Raw genomic sequence first — 15,789 nt, forward strand, 5'->3', positions numbered from 1 at the left:
AAAAAATAGGGCTTTTTCTCTCCACTACAACAACACAAGGTTCAGTCCGTCTTCAGAAAGATTGGTGCAGTAGTGTTTTCATCTAGAACACAATAAAAATATCCCTACATACAAGTACACAAAACAAGTGAGGTCACCACAATCTCTTCATGAGCTACCAGGAGACTTTTTTTCCCCCTTTGTTTTTTTTGTTTGTTTGTTGTTTTTTTTTTTTAAATACTGCTCATCATGGCAATTTCTTTTCAATTACTTGTTCTGAGGTGGAACATCAGAATTAACTTCTGCTGGAAGCATGGATATCTGAAGAAAATGGGAATGAACCTCTGCCTGTTGACAGACTGCAAAGAGACTATTACATAAATTCATGACAGTGGAGAGCCACTTTAGGGGAAAAAAAAGGTTAGAAAGTAGAGTAAAGAAATAATAAAACCAAGAAGAAATAATATATATGGGTCCAGCCACATCTGTGTTCCAATAGTAAGATACAGATAAATAATGCAGATGGTCAGAAAATAGACTTTGTACAAGCCAGCCACATGTACAAGAAAGCATACTCTATATTTTAAAATTCCTTACTCCAGATTCTATTCTGGCATACTTCTATTCCAGATAAGCGTTCTGAAAAACCTGCCTTTAAGGAGAGAAAGCTCATTCTTCATTCTGCTCTGAATCCAATTGTTGCCTTAAACTGGAATTTTCTATTATTATACAGCCAACAAGAAGGAAAGAGTTTGGTTCAATATGCTAAAGCTAGAACAGTTTCCAAAGCCTGGTAGACATTAATCCATTTGCTCAAGCTTAAGCACAGAGAATATTTATATGGGTATAAAATTTTAACTAATATTGACAACACAGTTTATTTATTTGACTTACTCTGATGAGAACATATTAGAAGACTTTTAAAATACTACCTTTTAACTATTTCCATCTGGAAAACATAGCACCTGAGAACAGCAAGTACTTATAGTCACTTTCAGCACCTGTAGAGTACCCCTTAGCTTATCTTCTGCTTTCTAGAAATCCTTCATTACCCCCATTCCCAATAGTCTAAACAAGGCTGATAGCTTGCATTACATTAAAAAAAAAAAAATAAATAAAAATAGACTGAAAACATGCTTTTGTGAAACCATAATTAGCAAACAAAAAAAGGTTAAAAAAAAATTCACCCATAGGCACACACAGAAAACTATAAAGTCAAGTCAATATAATGTAAAAGCAGGGCTGCAAAAAACACTCCCAAGTTATAGTTTTAAAGATCCAGGAGAAGTAAAGGCATGAAAGCTACCTGACTTATTTGCAGTTGCATTATGTTTTGATATTTCTCAATTTAGAAACAGGGTAATATAGTGCTAAATAGTTTTGACTCTGCAGCAATCCAAAACACCTGACATCAGAACTATTTCCATAAATTTGTAAAGACATTCATAATCTAGCCTAGATAAAAATAACTCTGCACAAATATTCTGGAAAGTCCAACTGAATTTGTTTTTAAACCACCACAAGAGAAAATGATTCCAGTATAGAATATGGAGGAAGGAAAAACTGGTATGGAAAGTTACAATCAATTCAATGACTTGGATAGCTATGCTTGAATATTTTTACTCTTAGCAACCAAAAAAAAAAGCCCCAAAACAATATTGTAGTCACTAGCACATTAATGTTTACATTTTGGCTGGACCCTGCAAAATGCCCTTTTTCCAGAATCAAGTAAAAGTATTCCCCTTTCCGCCTTCATCCCCATCCCCCAAAAGTTAAATATTTAATTTTATATTACAGAAAAATACAAATTTTAAATCAAAATTATTTACAATAATTCAGAATCAGCATTTGCTATCAGCTCTGTATGAAGCCTGACACAAATGATTATTCTGATACCAGTAAGCTACTTAATGCTTATATATGCACCAGTTAAGACTCTTAATTGGCTGTCTCACCCAGCTTTGAAAACAATACACATTCTCCTGCCTTCCTGACTCTTCAGTAAAATGTGTTTAAAGTACAGTAATAATATTTTAATGCTTCTTCTATGCTACATTAAGTAATATGCCAAATCTTAAGACTGCAATGTCTATCTTAGGAGTTATTTCAGAGTAATTGTTCTGAAGAAACATTTATCTTCACTGATGTCCCTGATCCTCCAAAAAGATATATTATATTTCCCTCCTTTGTACCAATTCTTAAATAACCTGTACAAATACAATTTTGGGGAGCCTGTGTACAGAAGAAAATCATCACAGACAGATCATCAGGAGGAAAAGTATGCACTCCAATTCAGAGGAAAGGGGTGCAGTCTAAAACAAGTTAGCTACTGGACTGACATAAGAAGATTCTTCTGTCTTTAGGAGTCTCTTCTAGTCTATCAAATAAATAAATCTGTATTAAAGAGGACAGGTCAAAAATAATCAAGCTGGCAGAGAATATGCAACTTGCAAGCCAACAGAAGCCGAGCCAATAGCTTACAAAAAGCAGGGAAAAAAAAAGATTCCATATGCCTTAATTTAAAAAATAATTAATAATGCATCTCACCCCTATTTAAGACTATAACATGAATATCAAATTTAGGAGTCCAGACTAATCACAATTAATGTGGCTCTCCACTGCACCAAACATACATTATCAAAACAATTAAAAACTTTCACATTCTTAAATCTAAATTAATAACCCCCACAAAAAAAGTCTTCCAAATAAATAGGTTTTTAAAATGAATTTAAAAGTTGTCAAAATCTATCAGAAATAAATTATTGATAAACCACCTTCATCACCTTCCCCTCATTAATTAGGTCAGAAACTACCAGCAACAAATGATATTCAAGCCCTGATGAGAGACTATTTCTCACAGTCCATGTCTCTCTGAAGATTTCCCCATTCCCGTATGGTTATTGCTGAGCAGGTGTGGCACAGTGAAAATGCAGCATTGGGTTGTTGTGTTTTTTTTTTTTCTTTCTTGTTTTGTTCTTCAGGCAGTTTTATACGGTACATGCAAGTCTGCTTCAAGCAGAGGAATAACAGCAGCTCCAGGCTCTGTTGACCTCAATACTGGTCTGTGTAGGAAAGACAGCAGTAGTAGAAGTAGCAGCTACATTAAACAAAGAAGCGTGCATGGCCATTCCGGTTCAGCTTCAAGATCTTCCCAAGGCGCTGTTTAGCAGTTGCCATTCCTTTCTTTGGACGTTTGCCTGAAAAATGAAATCAAGTACTTCAATCAGGAATTTCAGAACAAATGTTTATCATTGTAGAACAAAGATGAAACCCAGTTTTCAAGCTGAAGCAGGTAAAATTTTCGTATGAATCAGTTTTTTAAAAAAAAAAACAAAACCAAAAAGAACCCCAAAAAACCCACACACACAACTAAAAAAACCAAACCAACAAACAAAAAAGACACCAAAAAAACCACCAAAACTCTTTGTCTGTTTAGGAGCAAGCAAACAGGGAATCAGAATTGTAAAAAAATAGGAATTGTTTTCCCTAAAATCTGGCTAGTGTTATCATAAAGTGATTATATTATTTACAAAAATTTCCAGTCTAGGGAAGGGCAGTGGGTGTGGTAGAGGAGAACCTAAACTGAGCTTCCTGAATTTTGTTCAAGTAAGTTATTCCCTTGAATAAATTACAGAAAACAAATGAGAAACTAAAAACTAAATAGTATGATCATAATTTTTTGAAGTGTCACAGCTTTTAAACCTTAACTTCCATAAAAAAATCTGATTCAGGTCAACGTTTCAGAGTATTGTTGTGGTTCTGTTCCCTGCAATAAATGAGTAATAGATACACTTGCAGAGCTGCAACAGTAACTATGAAAGCTTCATCTGGTCATGCACGCAGTTAGATCTCTCTTAATTCCACCTCCACACATTCATTTCCACATGTTTACAGGCCCTTTTCCTAGTCTTCCCTGCTACCACTCCTCTCCACCAACAAGACAGATATAAACATTACCTTTTGTCGCCTGGTTGCTGATAGGAGGTGGATTTGATGCTGGCCTCTTTGTTGGATGAAGTGGTACAGACAAGGATGTTTCACCATATGGCCTGTCAGGGCTAAGGCTGCCATCACTCAGCCGACATTCTCCTTGAATTAGATTGGAGTCTCGTGTATACTTGCCATGCTGAAAATTCAAGCTGTTGTTATGGACTATATTTCTGTTTTCCTGAACCTTATGATTAGCTTCCGATGTACCCTCTTTCTTGCTGTATTTTTGAGTTTTACTTGTATCCTAGTATGGAAATGAAGAGAAGAAAAAAAAGTGGAAGTTAATACCTTCTGGCTGCAAGTTCACCCCAGTTTTTCTAATTATACTACTGTATCTTTAAAAAAGGTATTTCAGTTCCACCAGTGTCTGACCATTTTATGATTCCATCATTTCTTTTAGCATAGATACCTCTTAAAAATAAGATACAATATAGTATCTCTGTGCAAGCTTTTCCATACACACTACAGATTAATTACACATACTAGTGTACTCAATTTCTCTACTTTTTGGTTTTAATTTGCAGTGATCAAAACAAACACAGTTGCTCTTGATTAAACTGGCCACCATAGCAAGCCATACCATAATCATTGACAACTTAAATAGGCAATTTTTTTTCAATATTCAGCTGACAAGAGAACAAATGCTAAACTGGGAATTACAAACTGCAAGGAGTATCATGCAGTTAGATATTCTTAGAAAAACACTACAAAGCATGCAGTTAAAATACAGCTATTAAATAGCACTGTTATTTTACAGCTTTACTTGTTCTAATTAATTAGTTAATTGTTCTAATGCTTCTAATATAGACAGGTTTAGAAATACTAAAAAACTTCAGAGTGTAAGAGACACAACCTTTCATTTATATATTCCTTGCTTGATTCCACCTGGACATCAGAAAGCAAAAATATTCCTACCTGCTGGCTGTTGAAATGTTTTATCAGTTTGGCAGTACCAATTTCCTAAACAAGTATCTTTACTATAAATACCATCAACAGGTTCTACTTGTTCTGATGCTCTTGTTGGGAATATCAACGAATAAACAATACAGTGCTTCCCCAAGTTAGACTGATGTAAACTCACACTTTTTTTTATAAAGTATTTTTTATTTTTCAAGATACTGCCCTGAGCATCTTAATACTAGCCACTATAACAGAAGAGAGTTTGAAAGGAAAAAAACAAAACAACAATAAAAAAGGCATGATAAAAATATAATACTTAGTTACCAGAACCAGAGGTATCTATTATCAGATACGCAGTGCGGAAAGACCTGTCCGCCATGCTTTGTGCACTTACAACTTCATGATCTCTTTTTCCTATTATCCTGGTTTGGCTAAAACAAGACCAATTCTCTTTTCAGTAGATTTTCCTTCACTTTCATCTAAGTAACTGCACTTTCTGAAGCTGACTACATGTTTTTCAGGCAGTGTCTATTTTTAGAGGTGATAGTGCTTGATGTCTGTAGTTGTCGCCAAGATGATGGTGGGACTGGTATGATGAAAGGCACATGTTTGTCCTCATTCCTATGGGAACCACAGTCACTGTTGGCTCTCTTGTGGTCCACCTGTGGGGAGGTGTAAAAGGGCCACACCCGCAGGAAGCTGCAGATGGGACAGGTGACCAAGAACTGACCAATGCAGTATTCCATCCCATACATGTGGATAGTCAGTATAAAGCTCAGGGATCACAGGAGTCAGCCGTCTTTCTTTGATGGCTGGCATCCCTGTTGGACTCTGCTCACTCTCCTGCCTCCAATCCCAATCTGTGTATTCCTAAATCCGGTTCCCATCTGCTGCCGAACCCAGTCTGGGACATCCAGGTGCCCATCCTGCCACATCAGTGGTACAAGCCGCCGCAGCACACAGTCCCACAATCATCACCAGGAAGGTCAATATTGGTTTCGTATATTTTTATTTCTATTATTAGTAGTATTAGTATTACTCTTTTCCATTGTTATTGTTTTATTAAAGTTTTAATTTTCCAACCCATAAGTGCCTCTCCCTTTTCTCCTCTCCTTACTCTTCTGGGAAAGGAAGGGGTTAATAGAGAGCGTCTGTCATCCGCTTTAAGTGCCAGCCCAGCCTTAAATGGTGACACCTATAAAAACGTGTTCAAAATGTTTAAAGTATTGCTTTACCTGAGGGGTAATCCTTGAAGCTTCATTTAGGTGTTTAGCCCATGCTGAAGTCCCCAAGTCTCCTTCCTCTTGCTTCACAGACCTACCTAAAGAGAAGTTCAACAAGTTTAAATTTTAAAATCAATAACTAGGAATACAAAGTTAATTATATTTTTGAATGACTTTAAAATTAAAACAAGCAAGAAAGGAAAATACAAAGGAAAATACAGATACAAAATAAAAGTTTTCAGAGCTGCTTGGCTCTACACACTAAACTGAGAAAACAATCTCACAGTAAAACACATCTAATTGAAGATCCATATACTACAGTAAGAAGGTCAGACAAATATAATCGTTCAAATTTGACTATACTGATGTTGAAGATAGTTTACTTTCTTTCTTATGCTACAGTTTTCTACCACGGCTTTGTATCATGAGGCGTTCAGACAAAGATGGACATTTAATTTTCAGGTATTATTGACTGTATTGTTTCTAAGCACTGATGTGCTATTCAGGTACAACATATGGAAGATCTATGCTGATAGGCCTATAGAAGAAGTGTCCACACTGAAAATACATTTAGAATACAGTTAACTTCTAAACTTCCCAAGACATCAATTCAATTAGAATTTGGAGAGATCAAAAGGTTTTGCCAAACTTGCTAGCTAAGAAGCACCGTTTCATCTTCTTCACCCATGGAGTTTGACAGATGTACTGGGTCTGGCCGGAACAGAACTTTTTCCTAATAGTCCATATGGTGCTACATTTTAGATTTGTGGCTAAAACAGTGTTGATAACACACCAAACTCTGGGCTGTTGCTGAACAGTGCTTACATGGTGTCACAGCTTTGTCTTTTCCCACTCTGCCCCCTGCAGTAAGTAGGTTAAGGGTAGGCAAGAGACTGGGAAGGGACATAACCAGGACAGTTGACTTGAATTGGCCAAAGGGATATTCTATACCATGGAACATCATGCTTGGCGATAGAAACTGGGGTAGAGGAAGAGACTGGGGGTTTAGGTGGTCTTCCAAGGTGGTCATTGCTCAGAGACTGGCTGAGCGTCAGCCTGCTTGCAGGTGGTGGCGAGTGATTGCCATTGCACAACTTGTTTCTCTTCCTCTTTCCTTCATTTACTAAACTGTCTTTATGTCAACTCATGAATCTTCTCACTTCTTCTGTTCTCTCCCCCATCCCACAAGGCGGGAAGAGAGAACAAGTGGTAGTGTGGGTGCATAGGTGCTGGCCTGAGTCAACCCACCACAATTTAGAGATCTGGATATTGTTTTTCCTTAAGTTACAAAGATGGAAAGGCACCGTATGCATCTATGTGGTTTGCTGGTAAGGGTTTTTTTTATTGTTGTTGTTGTGTTTATTTTTTTGGTGGGTTTTAAGGACATACAGCTTCAATTACCAGAACGCAGACCGTGACATCATACTAGGCTTTCCCGTTATCCATGTAAACAAAAAAAACCCCACATAAACCCCAAACCAAAAAGCTGTTAGTTCTTTGAATTAACACCCTATTTGTTGGTGGGGTTCTATTTGTTTCACATCAGCAAAGCTATAATCCTCTTCCATCTCCTTCTCAAGCAAAGAATTTTCAAACATAATGACTCTTCTTCTCTCTGTTCCAGGAAGTGTTTTTGATTCCTTTGAGGGGATTAGTGGTAATGTTCTGCTGTCTGTCACTCCCAAAAACGCATTTAACAGATGTCTCTTTTCCACAGACATCAAAATGCCACTGACAAAAAAAAGAAAATTTACCTCTGAATTTTCCTCTTCAAGATTAGAATCTCCTTTAATGCACTGCATTCATAGCAGTATTTCAGGAGTAAAGCTAAATATGCCTTCCAAAGACACATGAAAAATCACCAAACAGATTCCTAAGTAACATGCATACCATGAAAGCTGCAATCATGAAGGTTCTGTCAATCTTTTCTGAAGGAGATTACACTTTCATTTTAAATCTAGCTATAACTTTGCCACTCTTGTAAGGATGCCACAAAACTTTTAGATGGCAATATTTAACAGATGTATTCTGATGACCTCTCAAGCTACGTTTGTCCCAGTTTTCAGAACTAACACTGTTTTGGGGGCGGGGGGGCAATCAAAACCAGAAGAATCCCAGAGAACACACCATTTTAAATGTCAGTCTGATTTACTTAAAAACTTGGCTACAAAACTAAAAATGTAACTTTAAGTGCCTATTCTGAGCAGTTTGTCCAAGAGCAGAGAGAAGCAGTGTCACTAGTTCAGATACCTACCACATTCTATTGTTTTGTGGCTCTGAGACGGCTGTCTGTCTTTATGCCGACTCCTGGGGTAGCTTCTGTGCTCCTGAAGAGAGGTTCTTTTATCTGTGCAGTCTGTGCTTTGAGTATGACCTGGTAAACATGTAGTATAGTGCAATCCTGCCATAGAAAGCATGCCCTGAATAGCTTCTTCTTCTGTACTTGTCGAGGTAGGACATTCCCTAGAAAAATAAAGGAGTATTAAGCAGTTCAAAACACAACCCTAAATTTCTCCGAAGAAATGAATTTTACATTGGTATAAAAGCAGAACCAGAAATATGTGTGAAAGGTTCTAACAGTTTATAAACAAATGCCCACAATGTGCTTACTTTTTACTGGGAATTTCATTTCTGGATGGCTTCTGGGTATTTTGACAAAGGTCTCTTGTGACCTTAGATTCCTCTTTGAAATTTGATGTTACTTCCTGTTTCTCTTCATCACCTGAGCTTTCTGACTCCTCTGTGGAGGAATCCTTCTGCTGAAACAAGAGGAAATAGTAGGCAGAATGGTCACCATGCTTCCTAAATAGCGACGCTACCGTCATTTATGCTAAGTAAAAAATTCAAAACTTCCAAGTCCACCTTTTTTATATATATATACAGTATTCAGAATGCAGTTAACTTGAATATAGCAACTGAGATGCTATACACACAAATTTTGTAACACTGATGAGTACATGCTCCAGCAATATAGAAAGCATCTCAAATCCATTTTCTTACAGAAAACACTACACACATTAAACCATGCATAAATCATTGTGTTCTCTTTAATGAGAGTATTGATTATTCTTATCTTCAATATTCAAAGCAGAGGAAAAAATCTGGAAGTATGGTTCCAAGCAGCAGCCAGAATTTATGCCTACTACGTGTAATAGGACACATCCTGCCCCAAGTAACTGTTTCTGGTTCCTGCTCTCACAAAAGATAACTTGCAGCAGCAGCATCTCTCTGATGAGTGACAGAAGCTCTCAGGTCCAGAACACAGCAGGAACAGAGACGCAACAGCTGTTGCCTCTCTTACAGTGACACAGCCTTGTTTCATGAATGAAAAGGCTTTTCAGCTCCTGCTGAGATTACAGCTTGTATGAGCAGGAGCTTCTCAAAGGTGGAGGAACCATATGTGACTCAATATGCCTTTATGTGAAGCAAGGGCTACAACAGATACATTCCATCTTGGTAATTCAGACTATTTTCAACAAGTACAGAGAACACCACAATTGTTTCTCAAGCCAAGGAATATACATGACATTCAGCAAAGTGTTGACAGTGGAAGATCAGAACACGGAGGAATCATCATCCTTCAAGACTGGTACCACTATCCCTATCATAAAAAATGGAACTGGAATGAATGAAGTGCATGGTATCACCAATGGACGTTTTTATACAACAGCTTCATTCACAATAGCAGCTTGTTAATCTTTAACACTTGGAAAGTGACACAGGCAATTAAATTGTAACTATGACTCAATGTTAGTAATAAAGCTATTATCTTGTTCTGTTAAGATCTTCTTTGGTGCAATATAAAAAACATAAAAAGGATTTACAGGAGCTACTGAGACAGTTCAGTTTGGATATACCATTACAAAAGAAAAACTTAAACATGCAGAAAAATTATTCCATTATATACTATTAGAATTAAGAAGCAGAAGAATATAGAAGGAACTAAGAGAGCAAATGGCATTATTATAAAACATTTAACTCAATAATAAAGTCATCCGAAATTGGCTACATTCTCCTGTGAAGATGAAATACATCACTTCTGAATAACTATTAATTCTGTGTCTTAAAAAATGAAACCTGCTGAGTCAAAGTTGCTGACAATGCAGTTTAGGAAACCAGAAGATGCCACATCATTAATGTTCCTACCACTTACTCCAACATCTAGATAAGGTAATCATGGAAGACAACAAGTATTAAAAATAGATCTTCACCACCATCGAAGAAGTAGGAATTTGAAGACTTCTTGTAAAGTCTTATATAGGCTGATGATTGAAAGACAGCCCAAAGCATTAGCTTTCTAGAACCACAAAACAAAAATTTGACGTAATCACTCTACTCTACTAGCATTTTACTGCTATCCAATTAAAATTAGTAAGTCAGAGCATAATTTTGCAAGGGAAAAAAAAATCGTTAAAATATTTGTACATACATATGCACATTTCTAAAAGTTGTATTAGGATAAATGTGTGTAAATATATATACATGTACACTTCTGTGTGCATGTTTACATTTTGTTTAGTTGTAAAGAAATCACTATGATCTAGACCCTCAAACGGAGGATTTCCCTTTATTTCAAATAGTTTAAAACACCTCAATAGGATTTAGCCACTTCCGCTTATTTAAAAACCTGAAGGCGTATAAGATTGTTTCCATTTAACCATGCTCTAAGACGAAACTATGTGACAGATACTCCTAATTCTAATATTGAAATTTAGACTTGTTATGGAAGAAATGAACAAAGCAACTAGGATCTAACTTTTCTCAGACTTTGCATGTTCCAGAGCACGGTTCATCCTCTGCCAGCTCCACTTTAATGACAAAAACAATCATAAAATTTGGCTCAAGACAGCACATCTTGTCATTTTTCTCAACGATAGAATAAATGAATAATGAGGCAGAATTGTAAGTCTGAGATATTAGCTTGAACAAGAAGTAAATACTTTGTTATTGCTCTTTTAGCACAAACTTTGACCAGATAAATTTGAAGTGAATGAGCAAAATTTTATTTAATTGCTTCATTAATTTCTATGACTTTTTCTAGCTATACCTGTGTAGTGCAATCAGGTTCAGATTCTTCTGAATCAGAAATATCAGAGTACTCTGAGGATCCATTCCTGAGTTCTGATTTCACACTTTCAAAGAACACTGTGGAGAGAAAAATTGAAATGTAAGACCCAACATTTATTACATATAATATTTAACAACTATTTTGGAAGTAAAGAACAAGAAACACATATCTAGTTTCTAGTCTGTAAAAAAAGGCACATCCACACATTGATCTGGTTCACAAATCAAGTTCGCTTAAAACTCTAGTGAGTTGTGTACTGTTGATCAATAGACTATTCAAACAACTGACTGGATAAAGCTAGAGGAAGAGAAACCAGGTGCAGCAGGAGCATGTATATTTTCTCTCTCATAAAGCACATACTCCACAGATGGTGTCTTGGGCAATTTCTGCTTTCATATACAGGTTGAAGTCAGAGAAGCAGCTCTCAGAAAAAGTTAACTGGAAGTAATCTTGACTATTACTTCGTCTTAGACTCCTGAACCTTGAATTTCCTTCTTTAAAAATAAAACGAGTTATTCAGAAACACTAAACATGGAAGTCAGAGGACATTAAGTGATTTAAAGGTTAAAAAAAATAAATCATTGCATTACATGTAATTTTACTTTTACACCACAATTCACTAGCATATTCTGCCTGTTTTGTGTTACTACAGAGCTGTCAATCAGGGTTAAAATGCAGGCCTCAAAGAAGATTAAAATATTACTGTGATGATACACAATATACTTGCATTGGTTTTCATCACAGAAAGACCTGAAAAGGAAGAAGAGGAGAGGAAACACCAACCTTAGACACGCTTCTTGCCAGTAGTAAGACAAAGTACTAATCAGAGAATGAGGTGTCAAAACAGACATCAAACACACTGGCGTATGACAAAACAATCAATCAAATCAGCCACCTAGTCCACATGGTTTACTTTAAGTGCTGAAAGAACTAAAACATGAAGTAGCTAAGCAGCTCTAGAAGCATGTACTCTTAAAAGACAGCATATGTCCCAAACAATCAAGAGTAGGAAACACATTTGTAAGTGTTCAGAATCCAAGGCTCAAGGTGAGTGGGCTGTAGGTATACCTGTGTCGAGGCTGCTGGCAGAAATCTTGATTAAGTACGGATTTGTGAAAGACTATAATATGCAGTTTAACTAGCAAAAGCTTTTTGGAGAAAAGCCTAATAGAATAATAAAAAAAAAATAAATTTATGAATGTGTGTCAAGAAGGTAGTGGATAAAGAAAGCAATGTAACTTTTTCAAGTTTTCAAGTACTTACAGTTTCATACAAAACTATGCTGAAATCAAACCAACATTTTAACTGTACTTGTCTTCATTCCAGAGCTAATTTCTAATCTGTGTTGGTTTGCTTTCAGCATAGTTTAATATGAAACCACATAAACAGAACGCAATTCTTCATAACTCATTAATTATGCAAGCATAAAAGATGTATCTGTAACCCTATATACACTGTAATTCTAGTAGGATTTTGTTCCTACTGTAGACTGTGGCAAAGCTCACAAATAGGCATCAAATATATTTCAAGAGGTATTATTAATTTCTAAACACTGCATAAGTGGAAATTATTTTTAGAGTCAGAAGAAAGCTAAGAATGAGATAGGTTATCAAAAGTGAATAAAATGAACAGCTGGGACCAAAATCTACAGCAGACTAATTAAACTTAAGATAGCATTAGAAAGAACTGCAAGAAATATCCAAACATAGTAAATGAGCAACAATACTGTATACAAAGTTAAGCTAAATAAAGTAATGCTCAACACATGACAATAAAATTAATATTCTAAATTACTGTAGCTCAAAAAAACCCAAGAGATTCCTGATGATAACTCAAGCCTTCAGTTCATTTCAAAAAAGCAAGATTCTAAAATTCATTTCAAAAAACAAGATTCTAGGATAAGCAAGAGCATGCATGATACAGAAAATAATACCCATTATACAGCTCAAATGAATTTTCCTTTGGACTATTGCCTTTTTCAAAGAAATAAACTGCTCCAAACTTAGAGACAATTTAAAGGAAGGGACAAGAACAATTAAGGATATCTAAATATGCTCACATGTGGAGCTTCAGATCTTAAGCAAAAATCAATGTGTAAATAATGAACAACAATTTAAAAGTAAACAAACTTCATGAAGGCTCCTCAGGAACTTTTCTTCTTTCTGTCTTAAGGAACTGCAAAATCCTAATTATTAAAATGACAAAACTCTTAAGAAGAAATGTGAGTCTTCCTCTAAGAAGGCAAATGAGTCAGCAAGACAGAAAAGAAACTGGACATCTACATAATTAGCTACACACATACAATACTAAGATTTATAAAAGCGATGCTAAATACAGAGTCTCATACTTCAGAAGCCCTCTTGCCTTCTCATAGAGATAACTGATGATACTCTGCTGAGAGGGACAAACTATTTGTCTTCTGCCTGCTATCTGGTAACATGATCTAGACTGAATGGCTAAAGCCACCTAAAGTTATTGAGACATTCCTGGTTCATTTGGGACTGGGTACTAGCTTATATGACATAACACACTATGAGCCCCAGGTCTGATGCCAATGTTCGTATATGCAGCCAAACCCTTGCCCATTTTTACCACTTCTTTATTTTGCAAGCCCTGTGCAAAGCAGTCAGAGAATACCTCCCCAGTTTTCCTTCTGCCTTATATTGTTCAAAAAGCCAGACAAGCTGCATTGCTTTATCCTCTTCTTAAAAAGTAAAAAAATAAATAATAAAAAAAAAAATTCCCAATTGCTCAACCCCGCCCTCCCACCTTTCTATATTCCCCTGCAAAAAATTGCTGTAGCTTTCTCATCCTTCGCAACAGATTTCAGATACATTTACTGATTTTCACAACACCACATCATGTATTATTAGGACCCCTCATCTCTTCATCCATGAATGTGGCTTGTAACTGAGCTTTAAAAATTTCAGCCTAAATACACAAGTTGGGTTTTGCTTTTTTGGGGGGGTCTTTTGTTTGGTTGGTTTTGTGAATTACCTTGGTCATTACTTAATTACTATTGTCACTTTAAAATGAACTGGTCTACCCTCTGATAAAGTTAGGGCTCTGCATGCTTCCAGAGACTGGGAGAAATACTCCAGAAATCAGGTGAATGAAAGCAGTCATTATCTGTAAGATCAGACTAAGCTACTGTGAAAAAAAAAAAAAGTCTTAGATCACATTCCCTTCATCCACACAAAGTATCTTGCTCTATTAAGCACAGCATTTGATCTTTGTCTCTCTGATAACAATGGGTCACCATTTAGAACCAGGATCTTGGCATGACACACAGAGCTTGATCTGTCTAAAGGCATCTCTCTGTGGACATTGCTTCTTGGCCTAAATCCCAGTAACAACAATGGAAGGTGCCAGTTGTTACAGAAATAGGTAGTCCTTTTCATGGAATTCTCTGCAGAAGAGTATCTTCTCTCTCTCTCTGCAGACCTTCAGTTAAGGCAAAACGATCAAGTGTAGGTGATCTTTAATAGGGAAGTCTGAATACTCTCACTATTCAATTAAAAATATTAATGATAGACCTGACTACTCAATTTCTGGAAGAACCACCTCAACATTCACTTCTAGTTCCAAGTACATTTCTTACATTTCGATACACACTGCTGTATTCATTCTGTATCAAATAAGAGCAATAATTTTGAAGAAAATCTACCATTTCTCTGCATGATTTAATCTTTGATTCAAGTGTAAAACTTAAGTTTAATTTACTTAGTTTAATTTTGAAAGTGAAAAAACACCACATATGCCTAAGCCTTCACTCAACAAGCCATTTGCCTTGTTGGTTCATGAGTACCCAAGAGGGACCTCTTTCCTGTGCAAATTTTTTAATACTGTCCTCTGTGACCTTTGGAAGCACAGTCAGCAGGGATTACAAATTGCTTTGTTAACGAAAATAATTACATATTTTATCCAGGCTGACAATGGATTCAAATGTTGTTACAGATTGTGTGCAGGAAACTAAGAGAACTGTAAGTCTCTAGAGGAGTCTTACCATCTTCTAAATGCTGACCTCCGTTTCCTAATACATATCCTCTGAGCCTTTGTAAGCTCTACTGTGAAAGGATGTGACTTTTATAATTAAACAGAGAGCTGAACAGCTATGTCAAGGACCAATTTGTCAATGCACACAGTTAGTGTTATTAAAAATAGGCACCGAAAACAGGCATTCAATATTGATACTTTACTAATACACTTGGCAGGAAAGCTTGAGGCTACAGAAAGACCAAAAAAGATTCACTCCTAGTGACGGACAGTTTAAAGTGTTTTACAGATAACCTAAATTCTTCCCCAGCCTTGTAGATTACTGCAAAGGTTGAAAGTATAAATTTTATTAATGCTAAATTATGTTTGGTCACTTGCATGGAATAAACCTATCATTACCAAAACATACAAAATTGTATGATCGAGTATGAATCACCAAATGGAACAGAAAAGCAAAATATAAAAGAGGTTTAAAATTAGCTACATGTTATGATCTTGTATTCTCTACGGTGAATGATGTGATGAACTTTTCACACTGAAGTATATTTTGGTCAAGAAAAATCAGCACCCTTGCATTACGAAACAGACCAAAAGGAACAAATTAAAAGGCTAGCCAACGTGACGCCCATCTAC

At 36.1% G+C, this 15,789-nt stretch overlaps 1 protein-coding gene across 1 annotated transcript; it reads right to left on the reverse strand.

The window, feature by feature from the left end:
* Positions 1-2,694: 2,694 nt before the first annotated feature.
* LOC104159336 (lysine-specific demethylase 7A-like) lies at positions 2,695-11,237 on the reverse strand (the record flags this gene model as incomplete). The annotated part of the gene is made up of 6 exons (XM_009697219.1): positions 2,695-3,176; positions 3,937-4,213; positions 6,105-6,190; positions 8,347-8,555; positions 8,703-8,851; positions 11,140-11,237. Coding segments are annotated over 6 exons (914 nt in total), but the record flags the coding sequence as incomplete, so codon positions are not given.
* Between the last annotated feature and the right edge of the window lie 4,552 nt (positions 11,238-15,789).

The sequence above is a fragment of the Cariama cristata genome, unplaced genomic scaffold (assembly GCF_000690535.1).
Source record: "Cariama cristata isolate BGI_N322 unplaced genomic scaffold, ASM69053v1 scaffold1013, whole genome shotgun sequence".
In the NCBI taxonomy this organism is placed as follows: Eukaryota; Metazoa; Chordata; class Aves; order Cariamiformes; family Cariamidae; genus Cariama; species Cariama cristata.